Source organism: Penaeus vannamei, chromosome 17 (genome assembly GCF_042767895.1).
Source record: "Penaeus vannamei isolate JL-2024 chromosome 17, ASM4276789v1, whole genome shotgun sequence".
NCBI lineage: Eukaryota > Metazoa > Arthropoda > Malacostraca > Decapoda > Penaeidae > Penaeus > Penaeus vannamei.
This window is the reverse complement of record NC_091565.1, coordinates 9897767-9920266: the sequence shown is the minus strand read 5'-3', so window position 1 is coordinate 9920266 and position 22500 is coordinate 9897767. Positions and strand designations below refer to the sequence as shown.

Sequence of the window (22500 nt, the reverse complement as noted above, 5' to 3'; positions counted from 1 at the left end):
TACGCAATGTCTTAACAACTCATGAAATGAATATTCACCATCCCTTGCCATATCTGTCTTTCTATCCATTCTAGGACGCCCAGAATCCACACTTACTTGTTTCTCTGTCTCCCCCTCTCTCCCCCACCCCCTTGTCCGCATCGCATTCCCCGCCCTAACAGGTAATGCGGGGGCTTCCGGAGGCTTACACGACGAAGGTGTGCACAGCCATCCATACCTCACCAAGCCTCACGCCCTCATGTCCGAGATGATGGAGCGGCACGACGATTATTACGAGAAGCATTTTGTCTCCCCTAAAAAGAAGAGCGATTCAAAGAAAACGGAGCGACCAAAGAAAACGGATGGAAAATTCGAGGGATATTTTATTCAAGGACCAAGGCAGACTTCCAATCATTTTAGCTTTAACTTTGGTGATAGGATATTCTAGATCTTGTATTTATGCGGTTAGGATGATTAGAATTTTATGCATGAATGCTAGATTTTTTTAGACAACCTTTATACCTACAAAAACAGTATTGCCAAATTAACAAACAGCTAATAATATACACAACGAAGTAGTTACATTATATACAGTATATACACATACTCTCTCTTTGTTTGTTTGTTTCTTTTCTCTCTTTCTCTCTCATTCTCCCACCTTCCCTCCCTTCCCTCTCCCTCCCTCCCTCCCTCCCCTCCCTATCTCCCGTCCCCCTCCCTCCCTCCCTTTCTCTTTCTCCCTTTCCCCCCTTTCTCTCCCTCCCTCCCTCTCTCACTTCCCCCCTCCTTACTCTCTCTTTCAATTTCTCTTTCTCTCTTTTCCTCCCTCCCTCTCTCCGTCTCTCCCTCTCTCCCATGTATATAGATGCACACGCACACCCAGATAGATAGATAGGTAGACATGAATAGACTGATTGACTGACATAGATAAGCATACGCAGAAGTGAAAGCATGCATGATTTTTTACTCTTATTCTATAACACTGTTAAGAATAATTATTGATTTTGTTTTTAGATTGTTACCCTTATTTTCTGTTGTTTGCTTAAGTTTGTATTATACTCTTGATAAAAGGAAAAACATGATAATTGTAGATGATATCAGGTTTAAATAGTAATATAACCTTTATTGTTGTTTTATATTATTGTTGTGTTTTATGTGTCATACATAGAGATGGACTTTTGTATGATACCGATTGAATAAATTTCTTCGGATAATCTGTGTTTCAAAGAAGTATTGACATATTTGTAAAAAAGAGAGATCAAGAAAAGAACTGAGACGGATGGTAAGAATGAGAATTTATATTTTTGTTTATTTCCTGTTGGCTTTTACGTTGACTTGCATTTCTCCTTCGCCTTTCCTGTTATTTTTTCTCTATTTTTCTTTCCTTTCATTCGTCTATTTGAGTGTCCTCTTCCGTTTTTAAATCCTTTCTTTCTCTCTTCATTCATCCTTCTTTTTCTTTTCCTTTCATATTCCTGTTTCATCGTTCTTTTCTTTCTCTTTCCACGTCCGTTTGCGAGACGAATTTAGTTTCAATTCCCATCTACTTATTTTCTACCTTCCTGTTTCTCTCCATCTGTTTCCTGCCTGTCTTGGTCTCTCTCTTTCTGTTTGCGTTTGTTTCTCCCTTTCTCTCTTCTCTTCCTCTCCCAGTCCTTCTCTACTTATGTCTTTCTATCTGCCTTTGTCAATTGTCTCAAATTCTCTATATAACCTGTCTGAATCTTGACTTGCCATAAACATCTACCTTTGTCGTTTGAAAATCACGCATGTTGAGAAATCTTGTCTGATTCTGGAATTTTAAATATTTTGAAAATGTAACTTTCAATAATTTTATGAAAGCTTGTGTATATAAGAAGGTATAAATATATAGATATATATATATATATCCGTTTTATATGGTGTGCGTGCATATATATTTGTATGTATGTTTGTATGCATGTATGTATATGTATGTATGTGTGTAACTATGTGTACGTATGTGTGTGTACGTATGTGTGTACGTATGTGTGTACGTATGTGTACGTTTGTGTGTGTATGTGTGTACGTATGTGTGTGTATGTGTGTACGTATGTGTGTGTATGTGTGTACGTATGTGTGTATGTGTGTACGTATGTGTATGTGTGTATGTGTGTACGTATGTGTATGTATGTACGTATGTATATGTGTGTACGTATATGTGTGCACGTATTTGTATGCGTATGTGTGTATGTATGTGTGTGTGTGTAAAAAGTAGTAAAAAAAACAAACAAAGAAAAGGGAAAATACAAGAAAACCACAAAGTTTATAGTGAAATTTTATTCCACTTAATTTACATAAAGATTCCACTTGAATCTCAATCTTTAACAAATAAATGCACACTTTGTTTCATGTAAACTGTTCACAGTGATATTCGAAAAAATCTTGAAAAAACATCCGCGCACACTGGGGTTTCGACCGGCAAATAACTATTCCTAATTATCATTGGTCAAACAACTTTATTACAACATTCAAGTTTAGAAAAAAAATCATCATAGTTTCAACATCCAACTCCCAGCACCAAGATGCTAACGATCATCATGTGACAACTTCAGCATTTGCAAAGAGTCTAATATCAAATACTCTTTTATTAAAGGGATATATCTTTTTTTCTTCCAAAAAATGATGAGCCTTTATTCCCACAAGAAAAAGGAGAAAAGAAACAAGAGGTAAACAAACATCCCCCCTCCCTCCCTCCCTCCCTTCCCCCCCTTTACACAGAATGAAAAAAGGGAGATTTCCACTTTAAGAAAAAGGGTAAGAAAGGGAAATATACCACGTCTATGGAACACTAACAGGAAGGTGAGGGGGGAGGGGGTGTAAGTAGGATTGGAGGAGAGGGAGAAAGAGGAAGAGGAAGAGGGAAAAAAAAGAGAGGAGGATGGGCAAAAATATACAGATGTTAGCGAAAACATAAATAACATTCGACTATGTACACTCGGGGGAAATAAATTGGTAGAGATACCCTGTAGAACAAATTCACTCTCGCCGTCCATCGCACTCACTGGCATGGAACACAAAGGAGGGGAATGCACACCGTCACGGGGGAGGGAGAAGGGGGGCAGAGGGGAAGGGAGAAGGGAAGGGAGAAGGGGGGGGGCAAAAGGGAAGGGAGAAGGGGAGGCAGAGGGGAAGGGAGAAGGGAGGAACAGAGGGGAAGGAAGAAGGGGGGGGCAGAGGGGAAGAGAGAAGGGGGGGCAGAGGGGAAGAGAGAAGGGAAAAGGGAGAAGGGAGGAACAGAGGGGAAGGGGAAGGGAGGAACGGAGGGGGAAATAGAGGTTAAGAGGAGATGAGGGAAGGGTGATCAGAGAAAGTAGGCTAAAAGACAGGAGGAAGCGAAGGGTTGGGAAGCCACGAGGAGCCCAGGAAAGGGAGGGGACGAGGCGAGGGGCGCCCGGACAACGCCATGGAAAACGGGGAAGGGTGAAGACGGGCCGAGGGGGGGGGGGGGCTAGTGAGAGAGGAGCATCTAATGAGATGAGGATATCGTATAAATGAGCTATCTAGTCCTTCAAGAGACCAGGTTGTACTTTCATACCCTCGAGTAAAATACCTAACAATTCCTTGTCTTATTTTTTTATTCATTTTTAAACTTTTTTGTTTTAACTATCACATACTGGACAAATGGGGATTCTTCAGGAGGAGTTGCACTCTCCCCATGCGGGTGGCGGCGGCGGCTCGGCCTCCGAAGCTCGGCCAGACACGCGGCCGAAGGGAAGCCGAGCGCACGAGGAGGCCGTCGAGGCCCTCGCGCCGGCGGCTTCGGGTCTGGCCTGGAGCCTTCTACGAATATATTTGGTGTACGCACAGTGCAGCACTATGACCACTTCGAGGAGTCCTTATCAAATTACGAAAATCATAATGACAATAAATAAAATAGAAAATAATAAATAACAGCTAAGAAACTTCGTTCCTTTCGTCTTTGTCGTCGCCGGCGTGTCCCAGGACCGCCGTGACCGTCAGCGTCACCGAAGGGCGCTTCGCCGACGCAGCAACACCGGGCACGCGCTGGGGCTTGGCACCGCCCCCTTCGCCTCACTTCTCCTTGGCATCGTTGCTTGAGGCAGCCGAGAGCCCGTTGGCGGACGCCGCGGCGCCGTCGGCCGTGTCGCCGTCGCAGGCGGAGCAGGGCGAGGCGGGGCGCGTCTGGGCCGCGTGCCCCGCCAGGATGTGCTGCGCGGGGCCCAGCGCGGACAGGGCCGGCCGGCGGTGGCTGCGGCGCGGGAGCTCGGGGAAGCTGGCCACGCACTCGCGACAGCTGCCTTCTGCCGCCTCGGGGTGAGACAGCACGTGGTTCTCGAGCTCCGCGCGGAAGAAGAAGCGCTGGTGGCAGTGGTGGCAGTCGTAGGGGCGCGCGCTGAGCCCGTGCTCCACCATGTGCTGTTGCAGCCGCGAGGCCGTGGTGAACACAGACGAGCACATGTAGCACGTGAAGCTGCCGCAGCCCTCGAACGTGTGCTCGATGAGGTGGCACTGGAGGCGCAGCGGCGTGTCGAACGTGGCACGGCACAGGTGGCACTCGTGCACGGAGCCTTCGTGCAGAAGGTGCGAAGCCACGTGCGCCTCAATCTCTGCCTCCGAGGCAAAGCTCTCCTGGCATTTAATGCATTGATATGTGCGCGAAGACGGCGCCACTGAACGCCCATACCCCTGCTGCTGCTGCTGCTGGTGCACCGCCGCGTGCGCCTCGGCCTCCTCCATGGTCTCCAGCTTGAGGTGGCACTCGGGGCACCGCAGCGAGGGCGACTGTCTTGGACTGCTGCTGCCGCGGCTGCTGCTGCTGTTGCTACTGGCGGTGGCAGCTGCACTGGAGGCCGTGGTGGTGATCATGGAGGCAAGGGACACGGGCTGCACGGCCTCAGAGCTGCTGAAGGGGCCGCTAGAGGCCACAGACGCGGCAGCGGCAGCCTGCGCAGCCTGCGCAGCGTGGAAGCGCGCGTGCACACTCACCTCCATGTCGGTGACGAGCGTCTGGCGGCAGACGACGCAGGGCTGCGGCAGCGGGGCCGGGTGGTGCTCGCTCTGGTGGCTGCTGAACTGCTGCTCGGACGTGAGGGGCTCGCGGCACACGGCGCAGGCGCTGCCGCTCACCACCTTGACGTGCGTGAGCTTGTGCTGGGCGAGCAGCGCCGCCGACGGGCACAGCTCGTCGCAGATGTTGCACTTGTGGCGCCCCCCGGAGCCCTGGTGCGACTTCATGTGGGCCTCGAGGTCACTGCGCGACTTGCAGGCCTCGCTGCAGTAGGCGCAGAAGAGGCTGAGGGACGCCGCCGCCACCTTGGCGCCCGCGCCGCCGGCCCCGCTCTTGATGTTGTGCGCCTGCTTGCGGTGCGCGAGCAGCCCCGAGTCGCTCGAGAACTCGGCGTCGCAGATGTCGCACTTGAGCTCCTTCTTGTGCGGGCTGCGGCGCGGCTTGACCAGGTTCTCGGGCTGCGGCACGTTGCCGTTCAGCTCGGAGTTGTGCTGCGTCTGCATGTGCTTGTCGAGCAGGAACTCGACGTGGAAGGCGTCGTCGCACAGCGTGCACTGGAACTGGCGCTGGTGCGTGGCCACGTGCGCCGCCAACTCCGCCTCCGAGCTGAGGCTCAGCGTGCACAGCAGGCAGCGGTAAGACCCCCCCGACCCCCCTAGGCTGCCGCCCCCGGGCACCGCCTCCCCCACGCCCATGCCGCGCCGCATGTGGCTCGCCCGGATGTGCACCTCGAACTCGGACTGCGAGCGGAAGATGAGCGAGCAGCGCGTGCACTTGTGCACCTTGCACTCGTTGCTGTGCTTGACGGCGAAGTGCACCTGGATGGAGACCTTGGAGTCGAACATCTCCTTGCACAGCGCGCAGCGGTACAGGTGGTGCGCGTGGATGTCCATGAGGTGCTTCTGCAGCTCGTCCGGCTTGGAGAAGAGCTTGAGGCACGCCTGGCACCCGTACTCGGTGGCCGTGGCGCCCAGGTGCGTGGCCAGGTGCGCCTCCAGGGCCGCTTCCGAGCTCAGCGGCAGCCGGCACTCGGGGCACGCCATCTGCGCCGCGCCCGCCGTCGCCGCCGCCTCCACGCCCTCCAGGTGGGTCTTGAGGTGCCTGCGGAAGGCCTCGAAGTTGGTGAAGGGCGCGTTGCACTGGCTGCACAGGAGCGTGGAGGCGGGCAGGTCCGTGGGCAGCCCCTCGTGGCGGGACTTCTTGCTGAGGTCCGTGGGCGTGTCGGTGGGCGGGGAGGGCGGCCGCTTGTTGAGCACAGCCGACAGCACGGGCGCGGCGTGCACCAGCTTGATGTGCTCGGCCAGCGCGCCCGGGTTGCTGAACGGCAGCAGGCACTGCGCGCAGAACACGCCCTCGGCCGCCCGCGCCAGCAGGTCCGTGAAGGTGTGCGCCGTCACCACATGCCGCTGCAGCGCCGTGACGCCGCCCACGCGGGCGCCGCACAACTCGCAGCTGACGCCCCTGGAGGACCCGGGGCCCAGCGGCGAGGCCAGCGACGCAGCGAGGCCGCCGGCGCCCAGGGAGCTGCCGAGGGAGCCGCCCAGCGACGTCGGGAGACCCAGCATGCTGGCCATGTCGCGCATCTCGCCGTTCAGCGCCGACCCTGCAAGGAGCGCACTCCGTTTAGCATCATCGCCTCATAGAATCAAAAAACAAAACAAAAAGCAAGCCACACATATCCACATGAGTGAAGAACCAAGAGCGTGAGACCAACCGTGCGAGGAGTGCAGGTGCAGCTGCAGCGCCTCCAGCGACGGGAAGGAGTCGCGGGAGCAGTAGAGGCAGGCCAGCTTACCACCCACAAGCGACAGCAGCGGGTTGGCCAGCGGGCGCGGCGACGGCAGCGACGACGGCGGCCGCGGAGAGGGCGTGGAGGCGGCTGACGACGCTCCGCCTACCGACGAGGCCCCGGACCCGCCCCCTCGGGAGGCGGGGCGATCCGAGGACGCCATCGGCACGTCGTCGCCATGGTAACGCGCCAGATGCCGCTGTGGGGGAGACACCACGTGAGTATGGAGGAAGCGAGGGCGGGAGGAGGGCGAACTGGGAGAGAAGAGGGCGAACTGGGAGAGAAGAGGGCGGGAGGAGGGCGAACTGGGAGAGAAGAGGGCGAGACGGAGGGAGAAGGCAATGCCGGATAGATGGAAGGGAGGAATGCCAATCGAGGCCCTGTATATTCATAACAAACGCTTATAAACACTATGCCAATTCGTGCACGCCGAGAGCGGCGCCGGCCGGGCGGACGTACCTGGAGATGCGTGTGGTTCCGGCAGTGGGCGTGGCAGACCGGGCAGCGGGCGGCGGCGACGGGCGAGAGGGCGGGGGACGCCTCGCCGGCCCCGGGGGAGGCCCGCAGCGCCCCAGGGGACGACCCCGCGCCCAAGTCACCCTGCTGCGACTTCGGGCTCAGCAACTGCTCCTGCCGGAGGCCGGGCGGTTAGGGGGCGCGTGGAGGGGGGGTAGAGGAGAGGGAGAAGGAGAGGGGAGGAGGAAAACAATAAAGAGAAAAAAATGCAAAAGGGAAGAACGAAGAAAAGGCAAGTTGAAGGGATGGAAAGAGGAATTGTAGTAGTAAAAAAAGAATAAAAGGAGAGGACAAGGAGAGGAAGGAGGTAGAGATGGAAAAATGGGAAGAGAAATAATAAGGGAAAGAAGAGTAAATAGACGAGAAGGAATATGAGAAGAACAGGGGAAAGAGAACGAAAAGATCAGAGAATAACACAGAACAGAGAAACGTTTTTGATTCTGACCACTTTCCAAATCTCGCTGACAAATCTGATCTTGAATTTTCTTCTACAAACTACACACAATTATTCCAGATTCCATCCTCGTGGATATACCAGTCTAAGAAATAAACCCGATCGCTCCTTCTTAGAAACTCATATATATACATATATACATATATATATATATATACATATATATATAATATATATATATATATATATATATATATATATATATATATATATATATATATATATATATATCACATTCTTATGAAAAACAAACAAACAAAACAAAAGGGAACAGCGCTCGGCGACGCCCACCTTCTGCGCATCCTTCAGGAAGTGATTGAGCGCCTGCGCGTGCGTGTCGCCCACCGCCGTGTCCTTGAGCAGCTGCGTGAGCGTGTGGGCGTCGGAGGGCGCCTGGGCATCCTTGAGTAGCTGGCTGAGGGCGTGGGCGGTGAGCTTCGCCTTGTGGTTCTGCATGTGAGCGGTGAGGGCGGCGGCCGTGTTGTAGCCGCGGTTGCACACCGAGCACTGGTACGGCTTCTGCGTGTCGTGCGTCTTCATGTGGATCTTCAGGTGGTCGCTGCGGGCGGAGGGACCGATTAGGGGCGGGGTGCCAAAGGGATCGAGTTATTTATCTATCTATCTATACACACACAGTCACACACACTCATATATATATATATATATATATATATATATATATATATATATATATATATATATATATGTAGATATATATGTATGTATGTTTATATATACACCCATACACACACACAATGTATGCTAATTATATAATTCATATACTTGTTAGTTAAATTCAAAAGAAGTCACAGATATCTTCAGGGTAAAAAAAACAAACATCGCCAAGGGATCAAAATTCAAAAATAAACTAAAGAAAGAAAAAATCCCAAGCACACCCACGCAAAAAAATAAATATATAAAAACTTTCAGAATGCGACGGAGGAGTGCCGGGAGTGCCAACTTCAGGCAAAACTCCACAGGACCTTATTACCTCCTTCACGCTCTCTGACATCTATAAAAAGGGCCTTTTAATTACCACCACGAGAGCCACTTTAAAAAAGGCAAATCTAACGGCTGTCGTCAACCGCCCACCAGACCTATCTATTGCTCCCTCTAAGGTCCACAAAAAATCAAGTAAAGCTAATAAATAATAAAGAATAAATGAAATAAATAATACAAAACAGAGAAGAATACAGTACGAGTAAATCAAACAAATAAACAACATAAAAGATACAACAAAACAAAATTTTAAAAACACAACGCTTCCCCCCTCCCCCCCCCAAAAAAAAATAAAAAAAATAAATAACAAATAAATAAACAGAACACACACAACCTTTCCTTCCTTCTCCCTCCCCGCCCACCTCTCCCCCTCGACGAAGAAGAAGGGAGGGAGGCCACTCACCTCCTGGAGAAGGCCGCCTCGCAGTGGCAGCACTTGTACTTCTTGTCCCCCGTGTGCAGCTTGACATGGCGATCCCGGGAGCGTTTGTGCTTGAACAGCCGCCCGCAGAACTCGCAGCGGAACGGCAGCTGATCCGCGTGGGTCTGATGGGGAGAGAGGAGAAGGGGGGGCGTTAGTTTCTTCAAGATGAGGGAGGGATATGAAGGGAAGGGGGGGGGGGTGACGGATGATGTTGGGGGTGGATGGTGGAAGGGTGGAGGAAGGAGGAAGGGGAGGGGAGGAGGAAAGGATGAAGAGGTTGAGGAAGGGAAGAAGGAAGAAGAGTAGAAGGATAAGAAGAAGAAAAGGAGGAGGAGGGGGAGCAGAAGAGGAAGGGGAAGCCAAGGGGGAGGAGCAAGAGAGTCAATGAAGAAGAGTTAAAGAAAAAAATTACAGGAAGTCAAATAGAAACATAAAAGGAGAGAAACTGGATTTTCCTCATGAAAAAAGAGTTGAAACAAAAATAGAAAAACGATAAAAAAAAGAAAGTTGAAGATCTTGCGGTCAGAGAGAGGAAGGAAAAATGGGAGAAGAGACTGCATAGAGAGCGAAAGGCGAAGACTAAAGGATGAGAGGATAGGAAAGGAGAGAGGTGGGGGAAGGTGATGTCACGGAGAAAAAAACGGGGATAAACACTTCATGATATAACATAATAAAAAACAGCGATGAACTTTCAATCTTTTTTGTGCTAAATCAATGAAGGTAAGCTTAATTCGTGCAGAAGCGCAAGCAAAAACTATATTAGAAATTAGAAAAAAGTGCAGTTAAACCGAATGAAGAGGTGAAAAAAAGCAAAGCACATGCACAGCCTTACCAGGACGTCGAAGAAGCAAGAGGACGCATTCTTTCCCCTCCTCCTCTTCCGCCTCTCGCTTCCTTCCTTCGCCTCCCCTCGATCGCCATCGGCCCCGCTCCCTCCCTCTCCGCCAACCTCGTCCTTCTTGGCTTCAAGCAGGACCTCAGCCTCCTCCTCGTACTCCCCCGCCACGCTGCTGCCACTTGAGCAGGAGGACGCGGACGAGAGAGTGTCCTGCTGCTTGAGGGCCCACGGGGAACCGCACGCCAGGAGGCAGGGCTGGCTCCTCGCGCCCTCGTCACCGCCGTGGACGTCCCAGCTGGCGGCCAAAGCACCCACTCCTGCTTGAGGGAGCTTTCCTTCGCTGCTGGATGCGAGAGGTGGCCTGCCCTCTTCCTTATGAGCGAGGGAAGGAGGATTGTCGGGATGGGTAGGGTAGGCATCCCTCTCCACGCGAAGGTAGGCGTCCCTAACCACCTTGTCAGTCGTGGGCCAGGAGGATGCCGCGCTGCTCTCGGCTGTCAGCAAGTCGAGTAGATCTAGGTCTCCCCCTCCATCTTTCTCCACTTGGCAATCTCGTGGCGCACCAACGACACCCTTCTCCCCTCCCACTTCTACGCAGAGAGCAACTGGTGCATTCAAAGGTTTTCCAGTCATGTGCTGCTGTAGATTAGGTTGATCAAGATGGTTAGGAGAGACACCAAGCTGCTGAGGGGATGGTGGCGGCGGTGTGTGCACATACAGCTCACAAGACTCCAACTGTTCCAGTGTAAGAACAGAATTGCGAGGATCTGTTTGACCTTGCGTTTCCTTTTCTTGGCATGGTTCACTCGGTGCAGCTTCCTCTAGCAGAAGGCAAGCTCCCACATCACTGGGAAGCTGAAATCCTTCTGTCAGGTTTAATTCATCTTGGTCCTCGTTGGCAGAACTTTTGATAGGTTTCTCCCGTGAGGTTACCAAGGATTCATCAATAATTTGCCATTCATCTATACAATGTCCTCCCGTTATACACATAATACTTTCCTCAACCCAATCTGTCTTTTGAATTTTCACCACAGAATCTGTCTCCACGTCCGTACCGGGGGAGCGGTTCACGTCCTCCAAGCTACATTTTTCTTCCGGCGTATGTAATCTTGTTTCCTGATCTTGTTTAGTTTCACTGCTAAGAGCTGGAACGAATGTAGGAGTGGTAGGAATGCTGGATGCTGGTTTGTCTTCATTGAAACTGTAACTTTGTTTCTGGGCGCCATCGTCAGGTACAGGTCTAAATTCTGTTGCTTGTGTCAATTCACACTCATGGTCATTACCAGAATCAGGACCGTTGTCAGCTGTGTGCTGTAAATGGTCATTACAATCTGGCGACAAAACAGCACATTTGTCTTTCTGTTCAGGTGAGCTAGCAATAGCTGTGAAGTCAGCATCTAAGTCCACATTGCTTGCAGGAAAATTTTCTGGGGAAGAGAAGGTAAAATTATCCAAGTACTCGTCTTTGGGAATATTCGAGTCACATAAATTTTGTGCGAAATACTCGCAGTCGATCAGGGCATCTTCTGCTCTCCCTGAAGGAGAGTAAATGGTCACTCTTTCCTTCCTGTCTTGAGAAGAGTCGGGCGGGGGTGAATCCTTGGGCGGAAGAGCAACGTTTATTAACTCATCCTTGCCATTTGAACTATTGTTGATCGAGGTTCCGAAATCAAGATTCATTTGCTTAATCTTCATGGGTGACACACGTCGATTCAGGAAGCTCATCTGCCTTTTTCTGTTGGCCAGATACCTATTCATGAGAGAACCTTTGCGAGACAGAGCCTTGCACGGGACGGGGCGGAGTAGGCAAGGGGCGATCTTACGAATGAGGCCAAAATGAGCTCCCTGGCGAACAATAGATGATGGGGACACAGTTGCTGATGGCAGAGGATGTGATGCCGTACTTGCATCCTCCTCCTTCCCCTGCAAATCACCATTCACTACATGGTTGCAATATGTGTCTGCCGTTGGTCCCAGCTGACTGTTCCCTATGGACGGCTCTGAGGAATGGCATGCAGCAACAGGGGCACCCAGCCTGTCTGACGACTGCCTTTCTCTGAGGACAAACCTCTTCACCTCAGCCTCAGCACAGACGCTGGGTTCAAGCAGCTGTCTGCAATCAGGCCTTATCTCTGCTTCGGAAGGAGGGCTCCCCCCATTCACCAATTCCTGCTGAGTACTTTCTCTACTCTGGCGGGTTTCAAAAATTTCTTCTATGACTGTAATGCCGTTATCTCTTCTAACCTTACCAGTCTGTGGACTCAAAGGGAGCATATCAGTCTTACTTGTTAAAGGGTAAACATTCTCCACTTTCTTGTCATTGTGTACAGAATCCTTCTTTACCCTAGAAACGTCATCAATACATTCTTTTACATCATGGTTATACAAACATTCCTCCACAGGTACAACATTTGCATTCACACCTGCCCCTTCACAACTCCTTGAACATTTGTCATCATCGACTCTATCTACAGAGTGAAACATATTCTTGTGTCTCTTCTTTGGTAGAATATACGGATGGCACTTCTGACGCTTCCAGCCTGAAATGCCTCCTACAGCTGGCACCCTGTCAGTCCCAATAGGTGAGAACTTTCCATCAGAGTCACTATGACTGGACACTGAGGAGAGAGGGAAACTGTGCTTACTGGTGCATTTGTTATGCAAATCGTCATTCCATTTATATTTTCTACCCTCCATGGATTTAGTTTTATTGGAACTGTCACAAGATCTGTCCATATCCAAGTTCTTGCCCGGGATATGCAATAAAGAACAATTCCCTTTTTCACTGCAATCGTCTTTAGTCAGAAGGCAATTCTTATTTGCTGTTGTATGCTGCAAGAAATTATTACTGTCATCTGAGTCCTCAAAATATAATCCAGATTTGGTCATGTGGGAGATACTACTCTCATCTAAAATAGTCGAATCCTGGTCTGGCATTGACTTTGGAATCTGTAAAATACTAACATCAGTGTCCCTTTCCCATACACTGCTTTGTTCGCTAACTTCCTTACTGGGCATTTCCATGACTGGAATGTCCTTGCCCGACTCGCTCCGTCTTCGTGACCCCTCCTGTGTTCTCACCTGAATGACCCTAGATGCTGTCCTTTGCTTCTGGTGGTCTAACTTCGACAGAATTGCACGAGACTTTCCTCTCTGCTCTGCCAGCGCCCCAGTCCTCACCTGTATGTGGAGCGCTGTGTTCAAGTGGTCTGACTGTAGCCTTGAAGGTCTCTTATTTTCTCCTCTCATTCCACTGTCTGCTGATGAGGGACCTCTTACGCCCCGAGACCAGGGATTCTCTTCACCTGGGAATTCGGAATCCTCATTTTTGCAAACGTCCCTATTTTTGTAATGGAAGTTGGTTTCTATAAAGAAGGGTGGTCTACCACACTCTGAGCCCATGTCCCTCTGTCTCCACTTAAGACATTTTAAGCAATATTTCGTCTTTCCATCTTGCGTGGTATGAGGGGAGCAAATGCCTGGCAAATTCATGCAGCGAGAATGATCCTTCACTGCTACATCAGGTGAGGGATGGCCCGAGTGATCCAGGAAGGGAATGCAAAGACCCTGCACATCTTGGAATGCTGGAAGAGTGTGTGGTGGAGTGACATGATGTTGCCAGGGTAACACTGTGTGGAATGGTACACCACACAGAGTCTGACATGGCAATTCGCCTGTCCTCCACTCCTGAGACATTTGAGGGAAGGGCAAAGACTGGCAAGGAGGATGAATGTTAAGGCTATATGGTTGTACGCAATGCACATAGTGGTTCATGTTCCCTCTTTCCTTGGGTGGATATGGCACCACACTGATCGATTTATAGAGACCCGTCTGAGCTTCCTCTGGTGCCTGCTCTCCTGCAATTGAGAGAGGCGTGTGCGGCAGGCGGTGTGGCGTTTCCATAACCTGAACCGACTGGCCTGGAAACATGCGAGTCACTGGGCATGTAAAGGGTGCATAGCTTATAGGAAACAACTCCTTGGTGTGAGAGGAAGTGGGGGATGTACCCAATGACCTTCCCTCAGATTCTGGAGTGAGCTGCATTCCACTCGGAACAGGGGATGATTTTAAACAGTCAGCAAGAGGAGCAACTCTCTCTGGCTCTGATATCACATGCTTCTGACTCTCGGATCTGTTGCCTAGATTCTTCCTCAAACAGATTCGTGACAGAGGAATCTGGACGCTGAGAGAGTTCGTTTGTGCCTTTGTCCTGACTGAGTTTTGGTCTAACTGTTCATCTCTCTGATTTAAATCTTCCTTGGGTTGCTGGAATCTCGTAGATGAATCAAACTGTAGTTCTCCCAAGCCCTTCTTAAACCCCTTCAGTCCGCCTTCCTTCTTCCCCCTTCTCTTCTTTGCTTTTGCCTTCTCTTTGCGCAGGCGCCTCGCGTGTCTCTGGGCAGCAACACTCGAGTTGCTTCTCCTTGCGTGTGCTGCTTTGAATTTCTTTTTGGGAACAAGCTTATCTGACACATCCCCCTGGCTATTTATTTGTGATGTACAGGTCTCGGAAGAGGCGACACGAGTCTCCCTTAAAGGCGACAGGTGGGACATGGCAAGTCCAGGTTTCACTGCCAGTGTCTGACTATAATGACAAAGACTAGTTGGTAACTGGTCCAAGTGTCTGAGACACAGCACAGGCTTCCACACCTTCTCGAGTCTCTCCTGGGGTGTTAATTTTCCTTGAGGTTTCTTCCTGCTGCCGACTGAGGTGCCCGAGTGCTGCTCTCTAATTGTTTCATCCAGTCCATAATCTCGGGGAATATCTCCTTCGCTGCCATCCTCACTAGGCAAGGGTGAAGTATGTCTAGTAACATGAAGTCTTGTAGGGAGGTGTCCCTCAGGCGTCCTGAACACCTCAAAGGGCGAGTGCCCTGCTGAGCGAGTAGTCTCCAGATCTCCTGAGTCAAGGCGGCGCAGTTCCATCTGGATATAACGGAAGAACTCGTCCGAGATCGCTCGGCTGGTGCACTCAACGACGCCATCGGCTGGTTGCTGGTCCTCCAATTCCTTCAGCTCCCGCTCGACATAACTGACAACATTTTCTTGCATCCAGATGTTGGTGGGTGAGCAGGCCCGGGTGAAAGACACCTCCCTAGCCAACCAGCCATCCAAAGGCGCCATATTATGGGTCTTCGCTCTGGCGTCCTCGTTCTCTCCCTCCTGGAAGTCCCCGGGGTGAAAGGGAAACGCCTCGTCTTCATACATGTGGGGAGACTGCTGACCCGAGGACTCGCTGCACACACTCGACCACTGGTTCTCTCTCAGGAGGCCCCTCAGTTCACACACAGGATCGCCTCTGCAGTAACTTGCCTGATCCGTCTCGCAAGGCGACAGATCCAGGCAACTATTACGTGAATCCATTCCCCTTGGCACCACGGAGGATGCCACGCCCTCCATGCCATAACGGGAGGGAGCGAACACTCCTCGGGGGAAGGGTCGGGGCGCCGTCCTCTTCTCCGGCGTCTTGAGAACATCCGCAAGGCTTTCGTCTCGTCCCCGCCCACCCAACTCGTCCATGCACTCACCAAAGGAAGGAGACGGAGGGTCAGGCACAGAGGGAAAGGCATGCTCAGGGGGACGGCATGCGGGGAGCCAGGGCCACGTCCCCTGGGCGGACCACATGCCATGCAGCTGAAAGAGACCGGGCGACCGGGGTGACAGCAGACTAGCCAAAGCAAAGGGCATGCCAGAGGTGTGCTAAGGGCAGGCAAGGGGCAATCAAGCGAGGCAGAAAGAGAGGATGGTTATTTTGAAAGTTAAAAGCAAGATGCCACACATAGGCGAGCAGTAATACATATATTATATAGGTTATACAGACGCACACAGACACACACACACGCACAACACCCACACCCACACATGCACCCCCCCCCCCCTGAGGCGGCCCATCGAGGCTAAGCTCACCTGTTCGTGGCGCTTGAGGTAGGAGAGCCTGGGGAAGGCGCGGTCGCAGAAGGAGCACTGGTAGGGCGTGGTCTGTGTGACGCCCACGGTCGCCGCCGCCTCCACGTCCGTCTCGGAGGCTGAAGTGGGCGTGGCGGACGAGGCGGGCGAGAGGGACCCGCGCCCATCGGAGCCCACGTCCCACGAGGACCCGCCCACGCTCACCTCTGCGGGGACAGCGAGGATCAGGATGAGACTCGTCAGGAATAACAGCAGACGAAAAAATATCGAAAACAATAGTAACGTCCCAATAGTCACAATGGTGGCAATAATAATAATTGTAATAATAATGATAATATTATTATAATGATAATAACAAAAACAAAAATATCATGACAATAATAAAAAATAATACCAATAATGACAATGACGATAATAAAAATTTAAATACAGTAACAGAAATGATAATAAGTGTATTAGCAAAAACAATTTCAATTATAATCCCTAAGAAAATAAAGTTTGAGGCTATGGAAGGACATGGAATCACAATGATAATAAGCGGCAAGCACGCAAAGCACCTAGCCATAATAATCGAACAATTACATGAGGAAAAAATAACCAAATCAAACGCAAACGCCAATACAAACAGACAAATGAAAGTAAATGAAAATAAATACCATGTTATTCTAGTTTCTAAATCAGGCAAGATGACAATCTGGTGTGTTTTTTCCCCCCTATAAAAAAATGTCGTGAAATACAGAAGGATTTTCCCCCGTTTTAATTTTCATTGTTAAATGGAATAGTCTCCCCCTTTTATTTCGGCAAAGACATCCGTTTTCTTTGACGATCTATTTGAGGCTTTCTGATAATGCATTTTCAGTGACTCAAATACGTGTTTTTTTCACCACTTTAAAGTCCCATTTGTGTGCTATTACATTTTAAGTTTGACGTCATTTGAGAGAGGGCATAAGGGAGGAAAAGAGAGAGAGAGAGAGAGAGAGAGAGAGAGAAAGAGAGAGAGAGAGAGAGAAAGAGAGAGAGAGAGAGAGAGAGAGAGAGAGAAAGAAAGAAAGAAAGAAAGAAAGAAAGAAAGAAAGAAAGAAAGAAAGAAAGAAAGAAAGAAAGAAAGAAAGAAAGAAAGAAAGAAAGAAAGAAAGAAAGAAAGAAAGAAAGAAAGAGAGACCATGAAAGATAGAAATAGAGAGAGCAGAGACACAGCTCTGACACACACACCCGCCCTCCTCTTCCCTTCCTCCGTCCGCAGGGAGAACACGAGGGGCGGCGTCGCACCCACGGGGGCCATGTATGCTTTGGGCCACCATTCCTCCCCCTCCCCCCCTCCTCCCTCCTGCCACCACACCCTTGGCGTGTTTGTCTAACCGTCACCCTCCTCCTGTCACCCTCTTTCCGTCACCCTTGCTCTCCAATCTGCCTTTTCCCTCTCTTCACCGCTAATCTAAACTAGTCTTAAAGAGACAGAAGAAAATACACATTCATACATACATACATACACCTTTTTATCTACCTACCTATATTTCTTATGTCTGTACACATAACATCCCCAAAGAGTTTCTCACACTTCTTGGGTACCGGTACGACCACTCACACTAAATATTAACCACCACTTAGATGACAAAAAATATAATAATAAATAGATAAATACATAAAGTAATAGAATTATAACTTTAAATTATCGTTCTATGCACATCCGGCCAAGTAAGATCTTGCCCTTACGAATGTAAATATACAAAAAGGACTTACAACTTTCCACTCAAGAGCCAGAAAACTATAGAATAAAAATCTTGAGTTTTCCCTCAAGTCAAAACGGCCGCTTACTGCTGCCATCTCGCGGACAACGAAGAAAACGTTTTCAGGGGTGACTAAGGTGTAGTGAATATCTCGCAATTTTTTCTTTCATTGAGTTTATAAATGTTTAATACCACAAGGAGAGAATTTCAAGTAAAGAATTCAACAAATGCAATACAATAGATTGCCCTGGAAAGGAAAACGACACCAGGAATGAAAGCGGGCGAAAAAGAAGGAAGGAAGGAAGGAAGGAGAGGAGAGAGAGAATGAGAGGGAAGCTATACCGATAGGAAGAAAGAAAGTGAGAGAGGACAAAGAAAGTAAGAAAAGGAGAAAGAAAGTGAGAGAGAGGAGGACAGAAAAGCCGAGAGGGAGAAATGGGGTAACGTCGCATGGAGAAGGGACGAAGGAGGGAGAAGGGGGGGGAGGAGGGTCCCCCGGGGAAATCCCTAGACACGAAACGCCAAGACAGCGATGCCTGATGACTGCCTTGGGGGAGGGAGGAGGGGGGGGGGGGGGAAGAGGACAAAGAGAAAGCACAAGGAAAAAATAGTGACAACTGCAGCGAATACGAAATGTGAAAAACCCGACTCTATGGATGTTCGATCAGCAATTAGATCATAATTTGGATAATTAGGATAATTACCCTGTGACAAATACAAATAAGCGGACTTTATAAAATTGTCATAGACAGAGTAAAACAAAAGATCAGAAAAATCCAATAAAAAATCGAACAAGAGCTACATGAGCTCCTTAAGACAACCCAAAAGAAACGAAAACGAATGAGAATGAATAATAAAGAAAGAAAGAATGAAAGAATAAACAAGAAACAATAAATCTACTTCATCGACATCATCTTCGCCACATTCTACTTTCCCTCCCAATTACTCTCAACTACCCCTTTTCTACCCTTTCTTATTCTCTTCTCCCCTTCCTTATCCTCTACCCTTTCTTATTCTCTTCTCCCCTTCCTTATCCTCTACCCTTTCTTATTCTCTTCTCCCCTTCCTTATCCTCTACCCTTTCTTATTCTCTTCTCCCCTTCCTTATCCTCTACCCTTTCTTATTCTCTTCTCCCCTTCCTTATCCTCCTTCTTTCCTTATCGTCGTTTCCTCAATCCCTGCCTCTCTAGCACTCACGTCCCGCCCACGTACGAGAAGAACCCCACCCGGACCCCAAGCCGCACGCCCGCACGCCCGTCAGCCTTTCTCCCATGTCGGCCATTTACGCCCTCGCTTATGACGGCTCTCTCTCTCTCTCTCTTTCTCTGTCTCTGTCTGTCTCTTTCTCTGTCTGTCTCTTTCTCTCTCTCTCCCTCTGTGTCTCTGTCTCTGTCTCTGTTTCTGTCTGTCTCTTTCTCGCTCTATCTCTCTCTATCTCTCTCTCTCCCTGTGTCTCTGTCTCTGTCTCTATCTCTGCCTCTCTCTCTCTCTCTCTCTCTCTCTCTCTCTCTCTCTCTCTCTCTCTCTCTCTCTCTCTCTCTCTCTCTCTCTCGCCTGTCTGTTTGTCTCGTATTTCTGAGTCTGTCTTTCTCTTTTTCTCTTTCTCCGTCTCTCCCCATTTCATTCAAACTCGCGCACCCTCGGTATATCCACACACTTCCATCTCTTCCTCTCCCTCTCCCTCTCCCCTCTCTCCCGGGGCGCGAGGGAAGGAAGAGAGAAGGAGAGAAGGGAGAGAAGGGAGGGGAGGACGCCCTTGGGACCCGTGGCGGGAAGGGCGCGGTGCCCCCTTGGGAGACCTTCTGGCAGAGAAGGGGGGGGGGGAGGGGGAGAGGGGACGATGGCGCGGAGGTGGGAGGGAGAGGGGAGGAGAGGAGAGGGAGGGGAGGGGAGGGAGGGGTGGGGAGGGGAGGGGAGGGAGGAGGGGGGAGGGGGAGGAGGAGGGGAGGGGGAGGGGAGGATTGGGGAGAGGAGGGGAGGGAGGGGAGGGGAGGATTGGGGAGGGGAGGGGAGGAGAGGATTGGGGAGGGGAGGGAAGGGGGAGAGGGAGGGGGTTGCAAGAGCACCACACACGAAATTACACCACACCGCTATCAGGTGCGGTTGTGGTGATGTTTTTGCCTGTGGTGACGCTGGGTGAGCGACTGTGCGCCTGGGCGTGCGAACGTGTGTGTGTGTGCGTGTGCGTGTCTGTAAAGGTTTGTGAGAGCGCGCACACGCAATTTCTCCTTGTTCCCAAAGAAGCTCAGGGTACTTCAATTCTGTCTCTGTCTCTGTCTCTGTCTCTGTCTCTCTCTCTCTCTCTCTCTCTCTCTCTCTCTCTTTCTCTCTCTCTCTCTCTCTCTCTCTCTCTCTCTCTCTCTCTCTCTCTCTCTCTCTCTCTCTCTCTCTCTCCCCCCTCCCTCCCTCTCTCTCTCTCTCTCTCTCTCCCTGTTATTTCAAACTCACTGCAAAAAAAAAAGAAAAAAAAAGAAAAGAAAAAAGGCGTTCCGATTACACTTGTTAACATCGACAGCAAGCAATCCCACAGAGACAAACAAAAAAAAACCCGGTTATCACACCAAAAAAATAACACCAACCAAACGCGAAAGACGAAGAAGAAAACGAAACAAGAAGAAAAGTGGGGGAAAAAAGTCACTTAATATGCAAATCGCAGAACCACGCCGAGTTCCCGACCCGCGCGCTCGCACAAACGCCGCGTATTAATTGGCGCAAAAAGCAAGGCGTCAACCGCAGCGCTTTTGAGGCCGAGACTCGCGAGCCTTCCGAGGAGGACCCGACGAACGCGCGCGCGGGGACGGACCGAGACACGCAGACGGACGCGCGCACGCAAACACACGCACGCACATGCAGTTAGTCAGTCACAGTCCCACATATACAGACACAAACACAGACCGCACACACACACACACACACACACACACACACACACACACACACACACACACACACACACACACACACACACACACACACACACACACACACGCACGCACACTTTTGCGACGTCCGTGCGAATTCCCGTGCATGCACATGCCAATCACCCCGTATCGATTCCTCCCCGACGCCCGGAGACGCTTCCCGACCTCCGCTTAACACCAAAACACAAATGAATGATGTGAATGAGGCCAATGAATAACCGACGATACTTCTCTCTCTCTCTCTGTCTCTCTCTCCCTTTCTCTGTCTCTGTCTGTCTCTCTTGCCCTTTCTCTGTCTCTGTCTGTCTCTCTTGCCCTTTCTCTGTCTCTGTCTGTCTCTCTTGCCCTTTCTCTGTCTCTGTCTGTCTCTCTTGCCCTTTCTCTGTCTCTGTCTGTCTCTCTTGCCCTTTCTCTGTCTCTGTCTGTCTCTCTTGCCCTTTCTCTGTCTCTGTCTGTCTCTCTCTCCCTTTCTCTGTCTCCCTCTCTCTCTCCCCCTTTCTCCCTTTCTTTCTCCCCCGTTTCGATTGAGGTCGCCGAGTCGTGGTCCTCGTCCTCCTCGCTGTGTCCCGACGAAGCGAGGTTGGCGGAGGAGGAGGAAGAGGAGGAGGAGGAAGAGGAGGAGGAGGAGGAGGAGGAGGAGGAGGAGGAGGAGGAGGAGGAGGAGGAGGAGGAGGAGGAGGAGGAGGAGGAGGAGGAGGAGGAGGAGGAGGAGGAGGAGGAGGAGGAGGAGGAGGAGGCGGGAGCGAGTGTATTTTGCCAACAGTTATTGCGGTGTGGGAGAAGCGCCTAATTTATGGGAGGCTATGCCATGCTACTTGCCCTTGCACCTCCCCCTCCCTCCCTCTTGCCTTCCCTTTCTCTCTCGTTCTCGTTCTCTTTCTCACTTCTTATTTCTCTTGTTCTCGTTCTCTTCCTCCCTTCCTATTTCTCTCGTTCTCGTTCTCTTTCTCACTTCCTATCTCTCTCTCTCTCTCTCTCTCTCTCTCTCTCTCTCTCTCTCTCTCTCTCTCTCTCTCCTTACATTCTCTCTCTCGCCTTACATTCTCTCTCCCTCCTTACATTCTCTCTCTCTCCCTCCGCCCCTCTCCTGCACCGAGGCCCCACCCTCGGCCCCGTCAGCAAAATGGGGTTCCTGTCATATTTACGCGTCGATCAGGACACACGGGGACAAACACGGCGCTTATCGATGGTGAAATTCCATCGCATTTTATCCCTCTGTGCGCTGGTGTGTGTGATTGCGAGTGAGTGAGTGAGTAAGTGAGCGAGTGTGTGAGTGAATGAGTGAGTGTGAATGGGTGAGTGAGTGTCAGAGTGAGTGTGAATGAGTGAGTGAGTGAGTGAGTGTGAATGGGTGAGTGAGTGTCTGAGTGAGTGTGAATGAATGAGTGAGTGAGTGAGTGAGTGAGTGAGTGAGTGAGTGAGTGAGCGAGCGAGTGAGTGAGTGAATAAGTGAGTGTGTGAATGAGTGAGTGCGCCAGCGTGTTCCCGCTTTAACTGCCAACTAACTCTACTTCTACATTCATCACGACCACCGCCCCCCCTTCCCCCCTTCCCTCCCTTCCCCCCACCCCGGCTGGAGAGAACTTCCTGCAGATACATAAACGGGCGTGATAACTTCCCTCCAGACATTGCCGTGACAAGGGTTTGCCTCGGCAGGAACCCCGTTGCACGCTGAAAAGTTGGCCGTTGCTCCCAGCTCTTTGTATGCTGATAACTTATCTTTTTTCTGTCTGTTTGTAGGCCTATCTATTTATCTATTCACCCCTTTTCGTTACTTTCTCGTTCTCTTCCTCCTGTCACGCGTACACAGGGTCATGCACACACACGCACTCATATGTATCGGTGTGTGTGTACATTTTTTCTCTTCTCCTTTTTATTTCCTTCACATCTTTCTCCTAATCTTCCTTATCCTTACCATTACATTATCATCACTTTCACTGTAGTTATAAATTCAA

General features: G+C 50.4%; 2 protein-coding genes across 3 annotated transcripts in view; one reads left to right on the top strand and one right to left on the bottom strand.

The window, feature by feature from the left end:
• LOC113827751 (snake venom 5'-nucleotidase) overlaps window positions 1-1193 on the top strand; it is a gene marked incomplete in the record, with an annotated part of 22412 nt that extends 21219 nt beyond the window's left edge. The window contains 1 exon segment of the mRNA XM_070131897.1: window positions 162-1193. Within this exon segment, the coding sequence (XP_069987998.1) occupies window positions 162-427 (266 nt within the window).
• Window positions 1194-2262: 1069 nt separating this feature from the next.
• The window catches only part of L (zinc finger protein Lobe), a 41967-nt gene continuing 21729 nt past the window's right edge, over window positions 2263-22500 (bottom strand). Inside the window, exons 2-8 of one of the 2 annotated variants that reach the window (XM_070131895.1) lie at window positions 15897-16102; window positions 9984-15623; window positions 9131-9273; window positions 8020-8287; window positions 7218-7388; window positions 6684-6957; window positions 2263-6572 (exon numbers count right to left, since the gene is read on the bottom strand). In XM_070131895.1, coding sequence (XP_069987996.1) covers window positions 4033-6572; window positions 6684-6957; window positions 7218-7388; window positions 8020-8287; window positions 9131-9273; window positions 9984-15623; window positions 15897-16102 — 9242 coding nt within the window. In that variant the 3' untranslated portion in view covers window positions 2263-4032. The remainder of the gene's footprint in view (window positions 6573-6683; window positions 6958-7217; window positions 7389-8019; window positions 8288-9130; window positions 9274-9983; window positions 15624-15896; window positions 16103-22500) is intronic. The other variant, XM_070131896.1, reaches the window with a different exon arrangement.